This window comes from Terrapene carolina, unplaced genomic scaffold (assembly GCF_002925995.2).
Source record: "Terrapene carolina triunguis isolate 2854851 unplaced genomic scaffold, T_m_triunguis-2.0 Scaffold189, whole genome shotgun sequence".
In the NCBI taxonomy this organism is placed as follows: Eukaryota; Metazoa; Chordata; order Testudines; family Emydidae; genus Terrapene; species Terrapene triunguis.
Window position 1 is genome coordinate 8,936,914 of NW_020664540.1, and position 25,910 is coordinate 8,962,823.

Sequence of the window (25,910 nt, forward strand, 5' to 3'; positions counted from 1 at the left end):
AAGATGGAGACACCAAATTTTGCCTTCAGCTAGACCAGTGTAAATCTGGAGTAAGTAATTACTTCAGGGGATCTTTTCCACTGAATTCAATGGATATACATCAGCATAAGTGAAAGCAGTATTTGTCTCAAGGCGTATTCATTGTTTGGATCATGATGTTCTATGTGCATGAATGTTTGCTTCATCAACCATAGGAACTTAATTAGTTAATTCACACTTCATATCAATCATTATTAATTTTTCCCTGGCATCTGTGAATATAAAACAGAACAGGACAAATTCTTCCATGGTGTAACTCCACTAAAGTCAATGGAATAATACCAGGGATGAGTTTGACTCAATACTTCACTCATGTCCATTTTTCTTACAGAAGTTTACATTCGATTTGGCCTGGAGGGGCTATTGGCTGGCATCCTGCAAGAAAGAAACATTACAAAGTCAAACCATAGTGACAGCTTTATAAAGGAGGAATTAATTTAGAGCAGTAATGGAAACAATAACTCTCAATTTTACAGCACAATAACAAATCAACTAATTTGATGTTTATTCCTATCATATGCGTAGGTAACAACCATCTCTGTCTGTCTGTCTGTCTGTGTCTGTGTCTGTGTGTAAAAGTAATCCTGGCCTTGCTGAGCTCAGGAGGAAATTTACCATTGACCTCACTGGGGCCTGGATTTCACCCTCTGTGCTCTGTGAATACTTTCATAGCTAATCCTATGAGGTAAGGATTATGAGTAAAATTTTCAAAAGCACCTAAATCATGCAGGCCTAGATTTGTAAAGGCATTTAGTCATTGCTTCACTCAGTGTTGCAAGGTCTAAGTGATTTAGATGGCTAAATCCCATTTTGAAAAGCTCTTAAGTCACTTAGGAGCCTAAATCCCTTTGACTTTAACTTGGGACTTAAGCTCACGACTTGTGCTGTGATGGGGCATACCCCACACAAGCATGGATGCAGTTAAAAGTGCCAAGAAAGGCCAATTAGCCTTACACTACACCTGCTGGCGAGCTAAGGGGCAATGAGACTGAGAAGGAAGCTCACCTGAGCAGGAACAGGCGGGGTTTCTATAAAGCCTAGGAGTTGAGGCTGGAATGGGGTTGCAGGGAGGTGAGCCTACAGTCACGCTCCCTGATGCAAGAGGGTAGTAGGAGCCTGAGAACGGCAGAGTAGGAAGCAGTCCAGGGAAGGCGCAGCAAAGTCCAAGAGGGATAGACCTGAATTGCTGATACGAGGGTCCGTGGATTAGAACCTGGTGTAGAGGATGGGCCTGGGTTCCCCTACCAGCCACTGTGGGAGTGGCACAGCCACTACAGTGGAGTTGGAGACTGCCTGAGACTTTGAGGAAGGCGACTCTGGTAATGCCCCGGAAGAGGCAGACGATGACTTGGCCAGAGTGCTAAGCCACGAAGGAGAGGCACAGCAGCTTTGGACTAATGGCAGAGCGGCTGAAGTAACAGGCTGAACAACTGCCAGATGGGCTGTGGACAGTGGTGAGGTAATTCCTCAGCTGAGCTAAACGGTGAGTTGCAAACTCTGTGACATAGGTGCTTCTGAAAATTTTACCCTACATATGTATGACTAGCTGGTTCACAGCTGTTAAGTGAATGAAATGTGCCATTACTGGCTTAGAAATGACAACATTCAACATCTGATTATATGTTCCACTCATGTGAATTGCAAGAACCCTGCCCAGCTTTAGAATGTGGGATTCACTTATACTCCCCTCCATGACCAGCTGATAGGACTTTCCATTCCTGCTTAGGGGATATAGTGCCCTGAATTGTCTCCAACTATTACCTTAGCTTAAAAAGGAGTAAAAACCAATATTTTAAAACTTAGCTGTGTGCTGCTAGGTGCTTACAACCCTCTTTAGGCATCTAAATGAAGGTGTACTGATTTTCTTTTTGAAAGGTGCAGCTCCCATTGACTTGGCAGTATCTCGTTGGCATGAAGTTTCTTTTAGACTAACATATAAATTAATAAAATGTTGAAAACTTGCCATATTGACGCCTGGGATGTTTTAATATTCAACTACACTAGGGAGCAAAGATGGGAAACAAATTATATTCTGAAGGTGCTGTTTGGGATTTCACAGTTGAGGTTAAGTTCCATTTTGCACTTAAATCAGGGATTCAACCTCTTTGCTTTGTATGAAAAATAGGGTACATCTTCCCCAAATTTACAGCACTTGCTCTCTGACTACAGAATGAATTTTCGAGAATTGACAAGTAAGTCTATTCATTGGTTTATAAATTAATTAAAAACGCTGTCCTTTGAAAAATTGTAGCATACTTTGTGAGTCTTTTCTTTGATCCATGTTATATTAACAGCAAAACAACACACTTCACATTTTTCACATATGTAAAATTAATTGAAGTCTTGTGTGTAGGCTGTATTTGAATAAATTAGGTTGTAATTAAGCTAAGTTATTACTGCTTGTTGTCTGTAATTGTTATAATTCTGTGGGTCATGGATGGCTCAGGTCAACAGCACAGATAACTCTTAAGTAGTGCTAGTGTGTCAGTGGTAAATCAGCCAATCATTCTACTACAGTTAATTTTCATGCAAATAGTGGTAATGACTCATTGGTCTGAGGGAGACTGCACACACATATCTAAAGTTCTCATTGCTAGATTAATTGCCCCAACTGTTCTTTAAAGATTCTATTGCTGCAGGTTAGTTTGGGCAGCAGTGCTTGAGTGGAGTGAAGGCAGCAGTGCAGTGGGGAACCCCTATGCATTGAAACACACAGCCAGTGGAACTGACGGGAAAGCCTTTAACACACAGTGATTTTGGTCTTGGGCTGGGCTCTCCATGAGCTCTTTGCATAGCACAATCTCACTCATACGCCCTGCAAACCAGTCAGTCTAATTGTAAATTAAGGGCCAGATTCACCAGCACACTTCAGCTGTTTTCTGCTGCTCTGGTGATGCAAAGCAGCTATAAAACACAACTTCACTGGCTGGTACACTCTGACTTCTTTGGAGTACTGGGAAGCTGCCCGTAAAAGTTAAAATAAAAAATGATTTAAAGTTGATCTATAAATTTTCAAATTAAAAACCCATTCTCTTTGGGTTTATCGTTTATTGTTGTATGCTTCTGACATTTTTAATATGCTTAAAAAACTAAAGAAATCCCCAGGCAAAAAATTATGTGCAAAAGAGCTGGAAGACAATTTAGGAACAAATGTGCCATTTCAGGTAAAGCAGGCATTTCTATTAATGCAGAATCCTTCCCACATCATCTCCGACATTTAAACAATCTCTACTCTCTGTGTAGTTGGTTTTTTTTTTTTTTTTTTAATACACTTACGCCAGTCCTTTTTATAAGTCAATCCACGTGCCAAGGAAAGAATAATGCACACAGCTTTAAGTGAAAAATACTTCTGCCCCAAGTAAAAATAAGTGCACACATCAGAGCAACAGCATTCTAATTAAATAGTGGGCGAGACATTTAGTCCTGCACAGAGGGCCAGCAAAAGGCCTACACACTGGGGGGTAAAATTCACTCTTTATGAATTAGCTATAAATGTCCGTTGGTCATTTCCTCAGACCATTTGCCCTGGAACATCTCTGTTAGCATGGAACTATTCAGGCAAGGGAGCCCACCTGCAAGGAAGTATAGGTTTGTGTGAGACTCTCAGAGCTCACCTTGAATTAAATCAAAAGTTGTCTAAGGTTACAGGAGTACCTGAGCCAGTCAGCACAAAGTGAACCTATTAATGCTAACCGTCCTTGAGGTATTATTTTCTATCCAATTATTTTTACTTCCTAACATTTTGATTGCCAGTGTGCTTTGAGCACGAGGGGCAAAATGTGATCCTCCATCTTCATGCAAATTTTTCTAGTAAGAAAAAGCCTGGAATTAATTCTCAAAGTATGATAGGCAGAATCCTTGCTACGGAACACATTTTGAGTTTTTCTTTGAGCATCAACTGATTGTGCACTGTAGTGCTAATGCAATGACACACGAAATGGGATTTAAGCTGCCATAGAATCGTATGGTCTTTAGGTATAATAATGTGTGAAATTTGTCCTAAGACAAATGCTCTCTTGGGCCCTGATCTTGCAAACACCAGCTACTGAGTGTAGTTCTTATTGCAATGTACAGTGCCTAGCATAATGGAGTCCTGCGCTGTGACTAGGTTTCTTAGGTCCGACAGTAATACAAATAAAGAATCATTGCACAGTATTATTAATAGTCTCACAGGCTTGTAGTCTCAAGTTAATAAGTACTGTGCTTGGTAGTGTTAGTGGGGGCGGGCCTTTATTTTGAGATAATCATTTTTAACCTTGAGCATTCCTGGTCACAATAACAGGTTCACTCTTGACTGCTGCTACTGTGATATATTCAATTTTTAAAACAGTAAACAAAAAATTAGGAACTGTGAAGAAAACAAAAAATGAAACAGGAAGGCTCGAGCAAGCTACAGTACAGAATCAGCTTGGGTCACACGCCAAATGAGTCATCGTTCTAGCTCTAACCTTTTTATCTGCATGTTTTTCAGTCTTATTAGTCACATTAGGAGCTTTATCAGGGGACAGAGGAAATCATATCCCTCCGGGGAAGCTGGGAATGATGACCCAAGTAAAACACATCTTTTGGATGATGGGAGAAGGGGTTGGAGGAAAGAAAACTTTGTCAGCCCTGGAAAGAAGAAAAAGTCAGCTTTTCTCAGATGTAGAGTGATTAAGGAAGAAGGGAGGCATCGTGCTAGCAAAAATAGGAAAAACAATGTTTATTGCTGATAAGAGCCTCACCTGCCGTCATTTTCTCTGCTGTTCTGGTGCACATATGCAGTTCGGGTAGTGCCACTCTGTTGTGTCAACTGGTTTAGAAGATTAGCTGTTGCTCCTTTTACTTGCCTGAGAGCTATTTCTGCATGGATGCTTCGAGGATTAATTGTCACCATTCCTGGGTTCTTAGATTTCTTATCTGAATCACAAAATGTATATGGATATCCTCCAAACATAACAACAGTACTCCAGCCAAACCCCAACATGCCCGTTTCCAATCATCAAGAACTCCATCCATTCCTCTTTTCCTGTAGGCTTCTAGAATTCTGTATCTTTCTTATTGTTTCCTAACAGGCATAACAAGAACCTTGATGGTCATACCATCACTTTCCTTTTCAGTTTTTAACATAGTTTTCTTTCACAGATTGAAATTAGTGACCCCAAAAAGTTGAAATATGATCATTCTTATGTAAATTATTCAGATTGACAGATGCCCCAAAATGAAAACAACTCAGAAAAATGACAAAAGCTAGGAAAAAATACAAACTGTTCATTTTTTCTCTGAAAACCTATGAGTTTTTCATAATCATCTGTAGGATGTGCACAAAAATTTAATTATATATGAGTACTACAAAATAAAGTCAACTATGAATGAACTAATGTAATCTTTTTTTTAATGCAACTGAAATGCCATTAGTTCCAGATCAGTCTCCAAGATATCTTTGGCAAGTCAAAATGTTCTTATTAAAATTATTCAATTTATCCTACATGTAATGTCCAGTACTGGAAAATATATAATTATATTTTACATTCAGGAAAGGAACCAGAATACTATACTCACATTTATTTGCCTCATTCTGTAAAGGATCTTCAAGTACATGAGGAAACATGAGGTCAGATCCAAATAAATGGTTGATTCCTTCAAGCAGATTCACATTTGTTACTCTTACGGGAGGATGTTTTGAAAAGGTAATTGGTAATCCAGGAAATCCAGAGTCCATAGGGGAGTTTGCAACTGGGATTCCCTACATAATAAAACAAAAGACAAGTAAATCGGTCTCAGTTTGGTATTGAGGCAAAATACATAAGCTGCATTGATACTGTATTAGGGCATGATCCTAAAAACCCTTATACACAAATAATACTTACTAAAACAGTCTTTGAGGGGAGTCTTTGGTCATGTGGTTAAGACACTGGACTAGGACTGAAGAGAACTCTGTTAGGTTCCTGGTTCGGTTATAGACTCCATGTGACTTTGGGCAAGTCAGATAACCTCTGTGTTTCTGGCTTTCAAATGGGAATAATATTTTCCTTTTCCCACCCTTTTTCTTGTCAACGTAGATTGTAAGATTTCTGGGGCAGGGATTGTCTCTGTGTTAGCACCAAGCAAAATGGAGCTCCAATTTGTTCAGGGCCTCTAGGCACTACTGTGATACAAATAATTCATCATAATAATGTCAATGGGAAAACTTTATGTAAAGGATTATAGGATCGGGCAGTCAGTCTACTGTTACTGACTTGAGATTTAACTATTTTAGTTGCCAGTTGAACTGTAGCACAAAAATAGAAGCTGTGCATGCCGAATGGATTAACGATTATAAATGTTTACAAAATCTGGGGATTGATAAAGTTTGGGGAGCACTTTGGGAGCTAAGCTACAATAGCACACTGGAGCTATTAATAAAAAAAGAATACATCTAATGTGTAAACTGATGATCAACAGAGGGCCTGTAAAATTGCAATGTTGGAAAGATATTTATAATACCATACCAACCAATTCATAAATAAATCTATGTATATTGTTTCCTAAGTAAAATCTTAGTGTCTGATGTTATGCTGAGTATAAGTCGGTGCTCATTTGTCTGGTTAAAAGAAATTTACTATTGTTTTTAAATGCAGAAATAAATTGTAAAAAACCCGATAAAATATGCATGTAAATTGACTGATTGTCCATCATTAAAACCATCTCCAATTCAATAGTGAAAAGCATTAACTATAGGAGATAAATATAAGCATAAAGAGAAAAAAGAATTCTATACTGTGTACAGAGCATTCCAACAACCTAAAGTAGTAATAAATAAGGTGCTAACCTACTTTCTGCTGAGAAAATTTCTTTTGAAGTTTAACATCAAAAGCATTTTTTCCACTTAAATGACACCATACGGTTTCACGACTTACTTTCTAACAAAAACACAACTAAAATGCAACTGACAAACTTGAAAAATCTTTTGTGTTGTTCCACTTCAATGACCTAATGAGATAATGGCTCAGTTCTGTTCTAGCTAACTAGGTATAACATCTTCATTGAACCTTAACATAAAACAGAGATATCTCTAAAGATATTGCCTTAACATACTTCTCTTGCTTTGCTAATCCTGCTATGGTTTTTTATTTAAGTGATGTCCAATGTATAAGAATACAGGTCAGTTTTGAAATAAAACATTTACACATGCAGTGACTCAATCCACAAGTGCCTTGAACTCTTGTATACAAGGACTGTGGCTTCAAGTGGCAAAAATGTGTTCACTAGCAAAGTAACTCACGAAGGCCCTGATCCTACAAATTGGCATGCTATCCATAAGGAGGTCTGTGATAGCATGTGTTTGCAAGGTCAGGTTTAAGGTAGAGCCTGATATACAGGGAATTTGGCATATCTGGATTGAGTGTGATTTACTATCAATGTTACCCCTAATATCAGGGAAAGCAATTACACCTTTATTAAATGGACACCTTCATTATTTGTATTGCAGTAGCACCAAGAGAGCCTTATCGTAATAAAGCATGTCATACACATATGACAAAAAGACTGTTTCTGCCCCCAAGAGCTTACAGTCTAAATGTATGATGAGAGAACGGGTAATTACTACAAGCAGATGGGGAGCACAAGGCAACAGTGAGATGATTAGGATTAGTGTAAGCAGGGGTCACAGCAACTGCTTAGCCACAGTCACGTGTTTTGTAGGTATCCTGGCAGAGTTGTGTTTAAAGGAGAATATTGGAGTATAATGGCTTTGTAGATGTTATGGAGAGTGCCTCTCATACATAAGGGACAGCATGGTACGGAGGTGTTTGGGGAAAAGTTGGACTAATGGGCAATAAAAGCTGACTAGTGATGCCTATAATAATCCTGACTACTTACAGTGTTTTATCCATAGACTTCAAAATGCTTTACCCAGGTGAGCAAGTGGTGTTACTGTGCTTTATAAACAGGGAAACTGAGGCATGAAGAGGTTAAAGTCTCTTGTCCAATATAAAGCCACATAGCAAGTAAGTGGCAGAGCTGGGAAATGAACCCAGCTCTCCTCACTATTTTACACATATGTTGTGGTAGGGATGGATGTGTACTACCTTCTGGACAGCAGGAAAATAATGGATCAATTAAACAAAGATCTGAAGAAAGTGCACCCAGTGATGTGAAATCACCAGTCTGCAATGGAACCAAAGAATTCTCACTACATGGCTCTGAGGTAACTAGCAGGACCATAAGGACAAAGGGATGCACGTTGGCTCAGTTTCCTATTTGGACCATACTGATATTGTTCGTATTGGGGTAGCACCTAGGAGGCCCAGCTATGGATCAGGCTCCCCCTGTGCTAGGCACTGTACAAACACAAATGAAAATATGCTCCCTGTTCCACAGAGCTTGCAATCCAAGTGTAAGACAACAGGTGGATACAGACCGACTGGTGGGGGAGCATAAGGAAATATTAAGATTACATTGGGCAGCAAGATAGTCAGTGGTCTCAGATTTCAATGGTGGTGGTGGGGAACTTTCAGTGGGAGGGGAGGAGAGTCCTGGAGCCACTTAGATCCCTGGAAGTTCTTGGATGTTTTAAAGGATAAAATGCAAAAATCAGTCTATGTCAGGAGCATTTCTTGTGATAACATCATATATTTTTAATAAAAATTCATTATGGTTTACTACAACAAAATGATTGACACCGGACAACCAGGAGACTTAAAGCTAAGCAAGCTGCTGCACCTGTGGCATGCAGACTCCGTACCAAATCATAATTTTCAAGCTTATAAATCAACAAATTTTCAAACAGACTTTCCTCCATAGGAATGACACACAGCACAGACACCTATATTTGACTGTGGCTTCAGAAAATATAGAGGCAAGTATAATATTTGGTTGAGATGAATCGCTTGTTACCATTTTGGTTAATTTTGGATGTGGCCTTAAGGTTATTTTGCCTTTGAAAAACTAGGTATATGGAGGTCCTACCACCAGTGCCTGAAGTACACCTACCCTTTTGACAGATGTTAGTGCAATAAGAAAGGTCATCTTTTGTCAAAGAGAGAGAGAGAGAGCGCGCGCAGTTTAGGCTCGAACGGGGAACCCATGAGGGCAGTGAGCACAGTGTTAAGGTCCCAAAAGGGAACAGTGTTCTTTATTAGAGGGAAGAGGTGAGTAACATCTTTCAGAAACCTAACTACCACAGAGTTGGAAAAAACAAAACCTTTATTTGGATCAGGGGTTGAAACACCGAAACCACTGCTACATGGGCCCTCAGAGCTGAGAGAAAGGTCTGACAATTGAAGGTGCAACAGGTACTCTAAAACATTCTGAATCTGGACTTCCATTGGCTGAATTCCCTGACCAGCAGGCCAGATTGAGAAGTGTTTCCATTTGGCCAAGTAGGTTTGATCCAGTGCATTGGTTTGTACTGTTCAACAGGCACAACTTGGACTGCTTCTGAACAGCTCTCTTCTGCTTGATCTAACCATTCGGCATCCACGCCATGAGGTACAGGCTGCCCAGATCTGGATGCCACATCTGACCACAATATTCTGACAGAAGATCTGGAAGGAGGGGAAGAAGACTCAGAGGTTGGACTAATAGACTGAGTAGATCAGAGAACTGACATTACCTCGACAAGGCTGGCACAATGAGTATCGGTTTGGCGTGATCTTGTTTGTTTGAGACAGACCTGAGGAATGAGCAGAATGGGAGGGAAGGCATAGATTAGCACAAACCCCAAGCTCAGTTAGAAGGCATCAGTGAGAGAGCAGGGACTGACCCACTCGAGAGCAAAATTGTGAGCATTTCTTGTTGTCATTTGTTGAAAATAGGTCAACAGATGGAATGCCCTAGGCCCTGAAAATCGACCTCAAGATGCTGTTCTTCACAGACCCCTTGAGAGTTCTGGAGAAATTCCTGCTGAGGTGGTCAACCAGCTGATTCTGGGACCCAGGTAAGTGAGCGGTCATCGGGACAATGTCTTCCTTGATGCAAAAGTGCTTAATCGCTTCCTGATAGAGCTGACTGGACTGAGTTCCTCCCTGCTTGTTCACATAATACATTGCTGTTGTATTGTTGGTAAATACATGAATGGAAAAGCTCCCTGATGAGAAGGAGAAAGGGGTGGCAAACATTGTAAATTGCTCAAAGCTTTAGAAAACTGATATGTAGCATGGTATGTAAAGAACAAAATTGTCACACATAGCTGAATATAATTTGTTGGGGAATAGTCAACATGGTTTTTGTAAAGGGAAATCATGCCTCACCAATCTACTAGAATTCTTTAAGGGGGGGGGGGGTCAACAAGCATGTGAACAAGGGGGATCCAGTGGATATAGTGTATTTAGACTTTCAGAAAGCCTTTGACAAGGTCCCTCACCAAAGGCTCTTAAGCAAAGTAAGCAGTCATGGAATAAGAGGGAAGGTTCTCTCATGGATTGGTAACTGGTTAAAAGATAGGAAACAAAGGTAGAAATAAATGGTCAGCTTTCAGAATGGAGAGAGGTAAATAGTGGTGTCCCCCAGGGGTCTGCACTGGGCCCAGTCCTATTTAACATATTCATAAATGATCTGCAAAAAGGGGTAAACAGTGAGGTGGCAAAATTTTCAGATGATACAAAACTACTCACGATAGTTAAGTCCCAGGCAGACTGTGAAGAGCTACAAAAGGATCTCTCAAAACTGGGTGACTGGGCAACAAAAGGGCAGATGAAATTCAGTGTTGATAAATGCAAAGTAATGCACATTGGAAAACATAATCTCAACTATACATATAAAATGATGGGGTCTAAATTAGCTGTTACCACTCAAGAAAGATCTTCGAGTCATTGTGGATAGTTCTCTGAAAACATCCACTCAATGTGAAGTGGCACTCAGAAAAGCTATCAGAATGTTGGGAAGTATTTTCTCACACAATGCAAAGTCAACCTGTGGAACATTTTGCTAGAGGATGTTGTGAAGGCCAAGACTATAACAGGGTTCAAAAAAGAACTAGATAAATTCTCAGTGTCCCCAGATGTGCACATCAGCCTATCATCGAGACAAACGTAAAGATGGTTGTGTTTGGGGGCAGGGAGGGGTGGAAATGAGCAAAATGTACAATTGCACAAACACTGCTCTGATCCGTCTGCTGCTCTAGGGATGCCAGGACTGCCAGAGGCACCTAAACTAGGATGTGCGAAGAATGACAGTTTGGGTGTTAAAACCAATCTTAATCTTCCCTGAAGAGAATGGAGACAAGCTCGCATGCCAAATGACATAAGTACAAGGGGCCATGTGGAGCAGCAACTTCAAACATACTTAGACTGTGGAGAGGGGGCAAGATTTGAGCACAGGCATAGCTGGTGAATCGTCTGAAACCACTCCTTCAGGAAAAAAGCCAACAAACTTGTGGAGTCGAGTAGGGATCCAATGAACTCTATTTTCTGTGTTGGAACTAATGTGGATTTTCATTTGTATAGGATGAGTCCCAGATGATCAAAGAGACATGGTATAAGTTGGACATGACTAAGGACTTGGTCTTCCGATTTGCCCTGCACAAGCGAATAGTCCCGTTATGGGAGACATTCCCTCCCTCCTGAGATATGGCATTTGGTGAATACATGCAAGGAAGAGGACAGGCAAAAGGAGAGTACTGTGTATTGCTAATGTTGGTCTGCTATTACAAGTCTCAGCAACTTCCTGTGGCTCGGCAACAGTGCCATATGGAAGTAGGTGTCCTGAAGACTGAGGGCAGCAAACCAGTCATTGTGATCTAACAAGGGGCGGGTGAGAGGGGAGGGTCACTAGGGTGACCATACAAAACTTAATATATATGACGTACTCATTGCCATTTCAAAGATCAAGTATGGGTTTCAGACCCCGCCTTTCCCTTGGGAGATCAGAAACTACCAGGAATAAAACACCATCCCCCAATTTTGAAGAAGGACTTCTTCTATGACCTTTGAAGTTCTTGATGAAGTAACAATTTTTTAGATGGATCCCTGAAAAGGGATGGGAGGAATTGGATAGTATGTCCCACTCTCAAAGTGCTTAAGATCCATTTGCCTCCAGTTATGGTTTCCCAATCATAGCAAAAGTGGGACAGTCTGTCCCCAGAGAAAGGAGATACGAGAGGGAGATTGCTGGTGGTTAGAATGCTGTCCTGGAGGCAAAAGTCAAAAGGGGCTTTTTGCCCAAAGCTGATAGAGGATGAGCTGGCTGGTTAGAGGTGGAACCAGAGAACCACCTCCTCTGTTATTGGTGCCTCCTCTTTGCAAAGGCCTGCTGCCTAGAATAGGCAAGGTGCCTGAAATACTGCTGGAAGTATTGAGCATATCGTTGCGGACCCCTGTGTTGCCATCTCTGGATGGCTGGGGTACAGATCTCCCCTCCCCCCCAAAAGAGCGTAATGTAACATGAGAGTCTTTAAATAAGCGTTGAGTCTCACTGGTTTTCTCAGAAAACAGAAACCACCTATCAAAGGGGAGGTCTGCTATATCCTGTTGAACTTCAAGGGCTATGCTGGAGTTCTGTATCCAGGAGGCTCTTCTCATTGTTACAGCTGAGGCCATAATCCTGGAAGAAGTGTCTGCTACATCAAGCGCCAGCTGGAGTGATGTCTTGGCTACTAGGTAGCCTTCTACCAGGAAAGCCTTACATTTCTCCTTCGCATCTTCTGGCAGTCTGTTGGTGAATTTGGCCACTGTGTTCCAGTTCACAAAATCATACTTGGATAAAAGAGCCTCTTATTAGCTATGCACATTTGGAGAGACAAGGCGAAATAAATCTCTCTGTTCATTAAATCCAGTCTCTTGGCCTTTTTCTCTTTGGGCATCAATTTGTACCTTCCCTGTTGTGTCCTCTTGTCTGTGGCAGTAACCACAAGGGAGTTTGGACCCGGGAGAGAGGAGAAATATTCAAAGCCTTGAATGGGGACATAGTACTGCTTGCCCACATGCTTAGTCAAGGGAACTAAGGAAGCTAGCATGTGCCACAAGGTCTTCACTGGCTCCCAAAGAGGTTCATTTATAGGGAGGGCAACCCTCCCAGGGGCTGAGGACAGAAGAATGTCCAAAAGTTTGAGTATTCTCTTGGACAAACTAAGTTTGGATGCCCAAAGCTTCTGCAGCCATCCTCCTTAGAAGGTCTTGGTAAGACTTAAAGTCTTCTGGAAATAGGGAAGATGAGTCTGGGACTATGGACCGATCCAATGAGGAGGATGACAGAGGCTGTGCGAATGGACCCTCCTATGGCAAGTCCTGTTCCTGTCACTTTGCTGTATCAAAAGCTTGATGGAAGCAATATCAGTCTGGTATTATCAGAACCAAAGAGGACAGTACATTTGTGTGGAAGTCGTTGTAACTATCAATATTGCATCATGGTAATAATATTGTACTGGTAATAACACTGGATTTTCCTGGACCTTTTTATAAAAGTATCAGATGAAGGATGCAATTAGTAAGTTCCACATAAATACACTTCTCTCCATGCAAAAGGCCTCCATACACCCCTGAACATATCAGTCCAAATTCAGCCTTGCTATAAGTGGTCGTAACTCCTTCCACGACAATGAATGGAGTTATACCTCCTTACACAAAGACTGGTTTTGGCCTATCAAGCCTGCATCTGAAATCCACATTTCATTTCTCTTAGATTCATAGATGTTAAGGTCAGAAGGGACCATCGTGATCATCTAGTCTGACCTACACAAACCACAGAACCTTGCTCAGTAATTTCTGCATCAAGCCTGTAACCTGTTTGAGCTATAGTATCATCGAGTCTTAACTTGAGCACAGTTATATTGTTAAATAAGAGGCAAGATCATTGTACTAAAGGGCTCACCAAATAACAATGTCAAGATTAAGTGTAGCTTATAAATAAGAGAGGCAGACCAAACAAAATAAGACAGTCTAACCCCTGTTTTTCTCTGAAAAAAGATTTAAGACTGTCATGGGTGGCAAGAGATTTAAGGGTAATAGTGAAGAGCAAAATAGGTACCAGTTTGTGATGCATCTGGTAGCAAAAAAGGCCAATGCAATTTTGGACAGCATATGCAGAGCCATCGTTGTCAGGAAGTAGAAAGTAATAGTCCCAGACTAAGATTTTCAAAGGAGCCTAACTTAGTTGGGTGCCGAAGTGCCTATGAAATTCAGTGGCGACCTGATTTCTTCATCTCAGCCCTTGTCTATACGATGCTGTATAAAAGCACCCAGAGTACTGTGTTCATTTCTGTGCATCTCATTACTAGAAAGCCATTTACAAATTGAAGGGAAAATAGGGAAAGCAACAAAAATGATAAGGGACTAGAGATTTGTTTTAGGAGGAAAGATTAAGAGAGTCTACACAACAAAGTAGAGAGGATCATGCTAAGATTCTACAAATATCTGAGGGTGGAAGGAGGAATTATTAGAATAGTAAAGGTGGGTAAAACTAGGGGCAATGGGACTAATTAAGGTTAAATTTAGGGTGAATATCTGGACAAATTTCCTGACAGTGTTAGGTTATGCAATAGCCTTTCAAGTGAAGTGGTGGAAGTTCCACTACTTGAGACTGAATTGGACAATGCATAATGGTGTATGTGAAAACAATCCTTCATTAAAAGAGAGGACCTTCTGGATCTAACAGGTCTTTTCATTTCAAAGTTCTAAGATTTCAGTTTGACTCTAATAATGTTGAATTTTGCTTTACTTGTTGTTCTATTAAATGAAGCTCAGCTCTTGCTCTCTCCTCCGTGCTCACTGTCATTCCATCTAACACTTGCAGGTTGGGCAATCGAAACACAAGCAGTGGACGATGGGACATCTTGCGAGTAACCTGAGGAGAGAGAACATAAGTTATCCTAAAAATGGAATCCTGATCCAGAAGGATAACCTGAGAATAACTTGCCTCAAGAATAAATGTCTGAACCAAACCACAAAGTCAAAAATGAATGGAGATGACCATGCTCTGTTCCTGTCCCAGGCAGTGTTACGGACAGAAGAGGACATAAAAAATTATATTCTATAATTTAGCACAAAATAGGATTGAAAGAGGAAAGATAAATATGTTATCTGAGGATCTGTAAATAGGGTTCTCCTGTTAGTCCACCCTAGTGTCTGAATCCTGCTCACAGATGCTAACTGATGCTTGCTGATTCATGGTGGCAGGTGTACCTTGTTACCACCACCTTGGACATGAGAGGTGAGAGTGTCCCTCTGAATGAGGGTTTTAGGGTTTGGAATTATGCAATTCTAAGGAAGGAATGCCACAAACAGCCAAGTCTGGAGAGAAAGTTTGAGTAGGAGTTAATGTTGCTTGGCTTCCTGCACTTCCTGTTGGGCTTTCTGCTCCTTCATAAATTGCACCCAGGTTTTTTTCTGCTTTTCCTGGGCTACTGCCTGAACTTGCTGGAGTTGATTCTGCTGGGTTTTCATCCATTTCAAAATCTCATCCATTTCCCCTTTTTACATTGCTCTAATAGAGAAAGTTTGAAAAATCTTACAACTCCAGGAAACATATTTGAGGAAATGGCATTTCCACCCTGCTACAAAACACAGCCAGCACATTGTCTACAGGGTCAAATCTCAACTCTTTGAGGGGTTTCTCTCTATTAACAAGGTAACACAAATAAACAACAGTAGGGTCTACAGAAAATTTTTGCCACCGTTCCAGGTTCAAGCACCTGCTCAAAATTCTGCAGGGTTCATTCTAATACCACTACTGTGGCTTTTATGATTAGCACATTTTTTAAAAAAAGCAAATCATAATACCTTTCACTTTTTACAGTGTGTTTCATCCAAGGATCTCAAAGGATTTTTGTAGGTATACATATTTGTAGAGAGAAAAACTGAGGCAAAAAGAAATTAAAGGTAAAATTTTTAGCTCCTTAAATTTTTATAGGCCCAAACTGTAGGTGCAAATAAACGTGTAAATAATTTTGTGCCTGAATTATTTGCATCCACAATTTAGATCATTTGCAAAGTGCTTTAAACTGCAGGCAGGGCCGGCTCTGGCTTTTTGGCTGCCCCAAGCAAAAAAAAAAAAAAAAAAACGGGTGCAAGGGGACCGGCTAGTGGGGGGGAGGAGGAGGGAGCGGGCAGGAGAGAGAGAGAAGGGGGCAGCCAGCGCTACAGCGGGGTGCTGCCACGCGGCCCCTCCCGCTGCGCCACCTGCCGCGAGTCCTCCACTCTGATCGGCGGGGAGGGAAGGACGAGGACTGCCCTGCCGGGCTTGCTGCAGGGCGCTCCTGTCCTCCGCGCCGCCACCCCCTACAGGGCGGCCGGAGCAGAACAAACAAACAAACAAAAAAAAGCGGCCGTGCCGCCCTAGGATCAGTAGCGGATTTACCATGGAGCCACTGGCTCCATGGAGCCGGGCCCACACTCCAGGGGGGCCCCGACCAGGCCCACTCTTCTCCACCCCCTGCTCTCTCCTGCGGGGGGCAGAAGTTTGGTGCTCCTGGCACTGAGGCTCCTGCTGCAGTAGGGCAGCCAAGCTCCCCCTCCCCTGCCTCTTCTCACAGCTTGCTCCCCCAATGGGGGCCCACAAATATGTTTGGCGCCGGGCCCCCAAAAAGTTAATCTGGCCCTGCCTAGGATTGGAATGCCGCCTCGTTCAATCTGCCGCCCCAAGCACCAGCTTGCTCGGCTGGTGCCTGGAGCCGGCCCTGACTGCAGGTCTAAATAAATAGAAGTCCAAAAAATGGGCCTGAAATTATTTGTGTCCACAAATTTGCACTAGCAAAATCAAGGCATGGTTGAGGTCAAACTGAAAATCTGGCCTGAGAGATTTGCTCATGGTTACATAGTGATTCAGTGGCATAGACCAGAATAGAACCCAGAGGTGAGAACTCTTATTGCTGTGCTATAAAAACTACCGATAGTGTCTCAGCATTTTAATAGCAGATTCTGAATGGTCCAAAACCAGTGTAAAGAACACTGGAACACACTAGTAAATTAAGCTTTGGTAAAGTCAAAACTCACTTCAGACTATCCAGCGGTTGCTTGATGCAACACTCTAGCATTCACTCTGCCTGTCATGCTACTCCCACCAGACTTGCCATTTAGTGGCCTAAAGGAATCCCATTTTTGGTGGTAATGTGTGTTTCTCTACTCAATATTCTTATTTTTATATCTGAAAGGGTATAAAATAAAAATAAAATATATTGGGGCAGATCCTCAGTTGGTGTAAATTGTCATAGCCACACTGAAATCAATGGAGCAATAATAACTTTAACCAGCCAAGAAGCTGCAGTATAAAACTAACAACTTTTAAAAGCACTAACACTGGAAAAACTGTGACTTACCTGTCACCTACAAGTGACCTTGCAGGCTACAGGCCTCGTCTTTGATAGGTGTGACTTTACCAGTAGTGTATTTTGGTGTATAACGGTTACTGCTGATCAATATGAATTCTAAGCTTTGTAAAAGGTAAATATAACGTTCCTAAAATGCCCCTTGCAATGTTTACACCTACTGATAGTCTGTTCTGTTAATAGATTGCAGCTGATAAAGACAGCTACTATTACTGTTCTCCTGTGCCTGTTTTATTTAACCATATGATCCCATTTTCAAATGTCTTCCTTGGCTACCAGAGAAGTTGTACATTGATTGGATAGCATTGTAGCATACCTACTAGTACTGGACCTAAACAGCAACCTGACATGTTTTTCTCTGTGTCCCTAGCTGATTTTGTTTTTAAGGTCAAAGTCTGCAGATTTACTAACTGTAAAAATAAATGCAGAGACCTTTAGGACTCTGGCTTTTGTAATTTGATCCCACAAGGTGCTGAGTATCTCCTGAGAAGCCTGACACTGTAAACTCCAGTGATACCAAAGGGAGTTGCAGGTGCTGAGGATCAAGCCCTGGTATTTAGATCTACATTTATCGTTTCCTATTAGAAAATAAATATATTTCTGTTTTAAATTCACAACTGAAAAGGTTTTGTTTGATGCTGCTTTTCAGTGTGCTAGTTATAAGGCAAATTACATTAGGCTGAGATCCCGCAATCCTTACTCAAGCATGTGGTCCCAGTCAGATCACTCCTGCCCCTTTAAAGTCAATCGGTATTTGACTGATTGGACCCACTCATGTCCGTAAGGGTTGGCAGGATCCATAGTTATAGATGTGTAGGACCAAAGGCACAGGACCTTCAGTGTGGAAATGGTTGAGGACACGTTTTTCACTTCTATTTTATAATCTTATAAACTGTGTGTTCTCTAGGAGAGAAGAAGCCAAACAATTGTAACAAGAGACAAATTCAAACCTAAAAATCCTGATGGACGTTTCATGAAGGGCACTGCATAAATAATATTATCAGGGAACATCTTCTTACATTCTATAAAAAATGGTTCAGATCTCCTTTAACATTTGTTGATCTATTTCATAGACCTGACTTGTTTTGGAATATTAAAAAGACAGCTCACCACCATGCACTCACTTTCTGAATTTACCTTGGAGCACTGAAAAGAATAATATGTAAAAGAATGATTGCACTCAAATCACCAACCTGACAGGCACTAAGAGATAAATCAACATCCATATTATGACTACAAAACGGTAAGTGACTGGAACTTAGTAATTAATTAAGGAGAAATTCCCAACTATAATGAATTAGAAAGGTTAATTACCCACAACATAAACTTAAATATATATCTAGTATACATGATCATACAAAGTAACATACTCACTGGATTTCCATATATTGAAAGCTCTTTAAGACTAGGAACAACTTCAAGTTTTTCCAGTTCAGACAATTCCTGTTCACAAGTTAAAAAATAAGTTATATGCTATCACATTTCAAAGCCTCGGAGCCAAATTTATTTACTTTGGCCAAATGCAGGGGTCTTTACACCCAGGCAAAACCACTGAAGGTAATGAGAATTTTGTCTGAATAAGGATCTCAATATCTGGCCCATTGAATCTACAGTCTCAACACCAATATATTTTACCTGAATTTTATTAAGTCCCAGGAAAAGTTTCTGTAATTTTACTAAAGGCTGTAAATTGTTCAGTTCTCGTAGTCGGTTTTCCTCTAGGTGAAGTGCCAAAAGGGAGTTCTGTCTAGCAAAGGAGCCCTCTGCAATTGTTTTGACACGGTTATGATCCAATACCAACTCCTGCAGAAGCTGTAGACCTTCAAGTCCTTCGATTTGACTGATTTCATTACCTGATGAACCAAGATTATACGTGGGAAATGAGATGAAATGCGGTTGGTATTTGATTGTAGCACAAAACAACCCTTAACAAAAACAGTCTGTGGTAGAGAACTTCCCAGATTATCTATACACTGGGTAAAAAGGCATTTCTTCTGATTCATTTTAAATGTACTGCCTTCCAATACCACAGAGTGCCTCTTCGTTATTGAGTTACAGAAAAGGATGAATTTGAGTGCCCAATGGGCCTTCTCTGTACCATTACACCGACTGCAGTGTTGCTCCTTGAACTTTCTCCTTTGGGAAGTACTATCTTCCTTTATATTATAAGGAAGTTCCCCCATGCTTCTAGAGATCTGACTGTCCAAAATTGCTTGGCTAATCTCTATTTAAAGCAAATTATCTTTCTAATTAATAGTTAGGCTGCTGAAGAAGACTAAGATCAAATCATCAGGGTTGTTCAAATGCTGTAAAATAGCTGGATTTTAATGACACAGTATCATATTTGTTAGGATCGAGCTCTCTCAATTAATGGTTCCAGAATTACAAGCACTTACTACCCTGAGTAGTCCCAGTGATGTCCATGGAGCTACTCATTGCAGTAAGTGCTGTGGGCGAGATTCTTAACTGAGATCCAGCCCCAGGGCATAAAGGGGACAGATTCTAGCCACAATTAGCCAGCAAGGAATTTCTTTGGCACAAGGGAATACCCCCTGGCATAAAACTGGCAGAGGCGTCTTTCTGCACTAGCTGTCCCTTCTCTTTTCAATGTAGGGGTGTGTCAGGGTTGGGGAGGGATTATGAGAAGGTGTGGTGAGGTACACTATACTACGCCTAAAGAACCCTAAATCAATGGCATAAATTAGGGCATCCCCATAGCTGAGTTGAGCTTGGCCAGTGTTTGCAGGACTGGAATCAAAGTTAGCTTCCCTGTAGAACATTATATCCTGGCTGCACAAATATAAACAAATGCTCTTATTACTTACCCTGTAGAAACAGCAATTTCAAATTTTTTAGCCTACTAAGCTGTAGCTGGGCCAAGTTACTAATTCCATTGTAGCCCAAATGAAGAACTTCTAAACTTTGCATTATTGGGGGCAGATTTTCACCAAATCCTGCATCCCTAAAACAATTAAGCAAGTAGGAACATGAGGCCAGATAATTTCCAAACATTTCCCCCTGTAAACAGTAATTTAAGCATTTCTCTCCCATTAACATCAGTTATAGACACTTTATGTAGGTAAACAGGAATTTACTAACTGGTCCAGGTTCAATAGAAATTATACCTGTCTACTAAAGAAAGACTAAAAAGCACCGAAAGAAATCTAGTTTTTGAAGTTTCAATAGCTTTATACAGACTTCTGCGCTTACGGAAGGTAGGCCAGGTTTTACTGGATGCAGACCATGGAAATCAAACAAACATGGAAAACCACTCTTCTGCCCACAAAAGGCCTGAATACATATAATGGAAACAGCTGGAAATTGCTGTTAAATTTAGTAAAATATTTATGTAACCTTTGGCTGTATTCTCACAACAGCCCTGTGATGGTGTGGCAAAACCAAACAGCAGCATGCAATATCTTACTACTTTACTTATAAAAGCTTCGTTTTTGTAACATATGACAATAATGAAGGAGTGTGGGATGATAGATTGAGAAAGGCACTGGCAGGAACTCCTGAGTTCTTATTTCAGCTTTGCCACTGCCCCATGACCCAATCACATAGTTAGCTGAATGATTCCCGAAGGTGCAGAGCAACCTGAATTCTCATTAAACCACTAAAATTAGTAGTTGCTTAGGTGCAAGTGATCATGACTTGATTACACTGTTATGTGCAGAATAAAGCTCAAACCAGTGATATATTATATACTTATTGCTTTAAAAAAGCCAATTTCACAAATCCAATTATGAACCAAATCAGCTGGAAGAGAGAATTTAAGCACTGGCCAAGGACAGCAATTGTGAGTGGGGTGCAGAGAAGGCACGGGCATGTTTAAGGGACTTTTGGGTTGCTGGACTTATGAACTGGAGGGGAAAAGGACACTGCCCAACATACTTGGGGGTGGGTCTTTCGCTCATGGTTTGTTTATGAACCCTAGTTGCAGTGTTTTCCCAAATTAATTCTGAGTTATTTCTCTCCTTTTATTAAAAGTTTTTCCTACCCTCAGACTCTGTGCTTGCGAGAGGGGAAGTACTGCCTCTTAGAGGCGCCCGGGGGTGGTGTGTAATTGTCCCAGGTTACTGGGTGGGGGCTCGAGCTGGTTTTGTGTTGTATTGTTGAAAAGGAACCCCTAGATACTGAACCTGGCCCTTGTTGCTGCTGGCTCCACCTGGCAGAAGGGTTACATTTGCATAAGTGTCACTGAATTAAAAAGCTAGTTTTCTAGAATATTTCAAAGGCTAGTACTGTATACATAGCAGTTGCAAATTAAAACCTACATAAATGTACATTTATATCTACCCACTGTGCAGTACAAACTGGTCAGCAACCTACTGCTACTGGTGCACAACTTTCAGTACGAGACAGATCTGGTCAGAACATTTCAATTGAAATGCTTTTGTAAACACTTGTGAGACACTTTTTTATTTAAGAATATGCAATGTGAAAACATTGTTAGTATACTGCAAAATGCTGATATTTGCCATTTTTGCTGCAGGCTAAACTGCTTAATCATTTCTGAAAAAAATAGTTGTCCATTCAAAACCAATAAAAATCTTAGAATACATTGTCGTTTGGCAGCTTTGATCAATAAAACAGAACATTATGGTGCTGAAATTAATAAAAACTAGTCATAGTGCAGTATATTTTTGGAACTGAGCAAAGAATGACATCTTTCTTATTTTGGGTATCACTGTTTCACCTTGCCTACAACCTTACGACACCACTTCACAGCTCCACATCATACCTGATCCTAGTGTACATCAAATAAGCTTTCAAATAATACATGATGTGGATGTGTGTGGGGTAGGGTACAATAAACTCCAAAAATATGACCCTTTTTGAAGAATTGCCACATGCCTATTTCAGCCAGTACCCTTTCCCCCCCAAAAGAACTAAAAACAAACGCATGCCATTTGTCCAAAGCTTCCCATTCCCAACTGAATCTTACTGTTCCTTAAATTAATCATGTGCCCTAGAGAAGGAGGAGAGTTTGGGACAAGAAATAAACACATACATATGCCAAATGAACACAAAAAATGAAGGTAGGAAGAGCTGGACACTCATTTGAGAAATACACATATACACAACCAAATCTTACATTTCTCTGTGCTGCTCTGTCACTAATAATATTTCCTAAAAGCATGGAGGGAACTCTGGGGAGCAGCTTGGCAAGTCTTGTCTGATGGGATTGGACTGAAATTGGCTATAGACACTGTCAAAGTTGTAAAGACCTGACTGAATGAAGCTTGACATGTTCCTGAAGTTTCAGTCCTGTTAGAATGCAAAAATGAGAAATGCAAACTGAAAGCTGATTTGAAAAAGTTCTTCAGGACATAAACTGACCTAATGTGTTGGTGCCAAAAGAAAGAAAAAAAAATCGGTATGGATTTCTGCTGCAGGGGATGAGAAAAAGAGCTCTTTTAGGAGATGAGATAGGAGAAGGGATTATTGGCAGATAAAAGACTGCTCTGACTAGACACAATATTAAGAAGGAAGTTTGGATGAATATGCAAAAGCACTGCTTGACTCTATTATACAAATAGTAGTAGCATGAATCAGTCACTAGGGCATGGAGCTCACAGATTCTAATAAGTGGTTGTGACTGCTATCAGAATACTTGCATGTCTAAAAGTAGCTGAGTTTTCACAGTTTTGGCTCAAAGAGGTGTACTATTACCTCAGTATCAAGATTACAGTGATTCAATATAATAGCAGGATTTTATACAGCTTTTAAAGATTTCAAGTACTTAATGTCCCTGATAGGCCTGATTGGAAACCTATAAACATGCCATACCAGATCAAACCAATGACCACGGAGTCAGATAACTTGCTTGTGATCAATACCAAATGCTTGAGAGGAAGACAAACAAGCCCCATAATATATCTGTCCAGTTATGCAATGCTGTACAAGGAGAGTGGGAGAAGAGAAGATTGGGATAATTAGTTTGACTTCCATGAGTCCAGAAGCTGATGAGAGAGACACTGTGTCTGGTGGTTAGAACAAGCAGCACTTGTTTTCTATTCCAGGCTCTGCCAGAGATTGACCTTCACTCAACTTCTTTGTGCTTCAGTCTGAGTCAGTGCACTCTAGGGTGTCACTGAGCCACAGAGTTAAAGGGTACATTCAGACTACCCGCCGTATTGGCGGGTAGCGATCGATTCATTGGGGATCGATATATCGCATCTCGTTAAGACGCGATATATCGATCCCCGAACGCACTCCCCATGGACTGTGGAACTCCACCGGAGCGAGCGGCGGTAGTGGAGTCGACGGGGGAGCCGCGGCCGTCGATCCCGCGCCGTGAGGACCCAAGGTAAATCGATCTAAGATACTTCGACTTCAGCTACGCTATTCACGTAGCTGAAGTTGCGTATCTTAGATCGATCCCCCCCGCCCCCCAGTGTAGACCATCCCAAAGGGTCAGTGGCAGCTGAAGGAGTAGCCACTGCTGTTGCAGATTGGGAGTAGCACACTTTTCCCCCCTGAAGGGAGTGGGGAGAGAAGGGGCAATCCTACACTGCCAGTCCCCCTCCCATCCCAATAACTGAGGATGGAAGAAGTGAGCCAAAGAGCCTAGGAGAGAGACCGGCTGGATGTCTGATGTCAGAGATGCCTGAGTGGGTGGCAAAAGGCCACCGGGCTTCCTTGCCAGAAGACAGCTCAAGTTAGGTGGGGAGAAGAGAGCATCCCAGGCTCGTCGTCCTCCAGGGACTGCCTTTTTCAGCAAAAGAATACAAGAATTACAAAAGTTCATTTTAAAATGTGACAGTACCTGCTTCCTTTTGAAGGTCCTTGCTGTCCATAGCCACTAGAGGTCACTTTCTGGTACAGCTGCTGCCTGTTTGTTAAGTGATTTTGAGGCTTTTGTCTGGGCAGTACTGATTCAATGTGATTGTAATTCAGACACAGTATCTGCATAAAGCACACCACATGAAATGAAACAGAACACTGCTCTGCTAATATAGTAGCAAAGGTGCCAGTTACAACATATCTCTGCTCTTTCAAATTCAGATAATGAGCTAACAACAGATTGGTTGCTGAATCAATGGTATTCAGGGCTTCAAAAATTCTTGATGCAATAGATAGGCTAATGGTCAATTTATTTCAACACATGGTTAAATAAGTGGTTTTTAGTCTTTTTGTGACTCATCTGTACTGTATGAATTCTGCTGACTGAAATAACTTTAGAAAGCTGTATTTAATAAATTAGTATATAATATAAGTAATGTAATAAAGATTTCCCCTTGCTCTATTATAAAAGAAATCTGTCAGGCAGGAGTAAAGAAATTTAGAATTTTATATAAAGAGAGAAGATACTTACTGTCACTATAAAAATAGGAAAGAAAAGCACAGAATGAGTGATTAACTCACCTTGACATTAGGCAAGAAGATTAAACCACTGAAAGAGATGAGATTGTTGTTCTGTAAATTCACATTACAAACATTTCTAAACTGGTCTGCTGGTACAAGATCCACCGTTCTGAATTGGATAAAGAAAATAATTACAGAAAAAGGTATCATGCGACACAGATTTCCTGAGCAGGTCTACTGATGTTAGATTTCTCACCAGAAATCTAACACCTTCCTTTTACAGGAGCATCCTGATAAAAATCTACAATAAATACATTGTGCTGTTTTCTCAGGTGTATAATACAGAGTTGATATAATTCCTATGTTAAAGACAAAATCCACGTCACCCACATGAAGTCTGAGTATTTACACTTTAAGTGTGTGAAGTATGAGAGGTGAGGGCTCGAGGAAGTGAAATCTACCCCACTGCAGGTATGCAAGACTCCCATGGCAACCTCTCCAGTGTATGGGCTGAAATACTGGCTAAAGCCCCCTCCATGCTGTTTGCATGGTATAGTAGGATTTTGCCCATATACAGAGACACATATGAACTGAATTATCTAAACCTAGCCTCTGGTTTTAATTATATTTTTCTAGCCATTCTATTAAATGCTATTTGTAACATACCCGTGCACATTTGAAAATTACTGCACCTGATCGTAGAGGTTGTCCAATTTAATTCTTGCATTTTAGTGAAGTCTGAATGTCCTAGTCTTTCTGCAATCATATCACAGGTAAGTCTGCCACCAAATAAATCTTTAGCACTCTCAATGTCTGTTGTCTCCTGTATAACGACATTTAAAATGAATTTTGTTATATTAAAGCAAACCTAGAACTATAATAATAAGGTAGGAGTGAAAATTTTCAGCCCAAAAGGTAGTTAAAAAAAAAAAGTTCCTGAAAATCAGGGCTTAAACTAAAAGTGTCTCCACAACCATCACCTTAGCTTTATACCATCAATGTTGCCTATATTCTTATTGAACAGATTATGGAAATGTTCATATGATCTAATTAAGTTTAAACTACAGATTTGTTACATGTACTATAACAATATTCGGTAATTGCGTTAATAAGGGTCAGAAATCATCAGGATGCCCATGCCATCCTGATTTGTAAAAAAGATGGTTTTAACAACAATTACAATAATCTTATGATATATAGTATAACTTACTACTGCAGTGCCATCTAAGGCTTTGAGAGATGGAAGATGGAATATTACAAACAATCGGTAGTTATCTTGTTTCCACACAATTAGATTTCCATACATGTCCAGCATGACCAGGTTATGTAAACCCTGAGAAAT

General features: G+C 40.7%; 1 protein-coding gene across 1 annotated transcript in view; it reads right to left on the minus strand.

The window, feature by feature from the left end:
• Positions 1–237: 237 nt before the first annotated feature.
• The window catches only part of LRRC9 (leucine rich repeat containing 9), a 74,621-nt gene continuing 48,948 nt past the window's right edge, over positions 238–25,910 (minus strand). Inside the window, exons 22-32 of the mRNA XM_029912099.1 lie at positions 25,779–25,901; positions 25,261–25,391; positions 24,629–24,737; positions 24,030–24,169; positions 20,083–20,219; positions 18,893–19,110; positions 18,632–18,700; positions 14,636–14,778; positions 5,581–5,762; positions 4,764–4,938; positions 238–414 (exon numbers count right to left, since the gene is read on the minus strand). Of these exons, the coding sequence (XP_029767959.1) occupies positions 375–414; positions 4,764–4,938; positions 5,581–5,762; positions 14,636–14,778; positions 18,632–18,700; positions 18,893–19,110; positions 20,083–20,219; positions 24,030–24,169; positions 24,629–24,737; positions 25,261–25,391; positions 25,779–25,901 (1,467 nt within the window). The 3' untranslated portion in view covers positions 238–374. The remainder of the gene's footprint in view (positions 415–4,763; positions 4,939–5,580; positions 5,763–14,635; positions 14,779–18,631; positions 18,701–18,892; positions 19,111–20,082; positions 20,220–24,029; positions 24,170–24,628; positions 24,738–25,260; positions 25,392–25,778; positions 25,902–25,910) is intronic.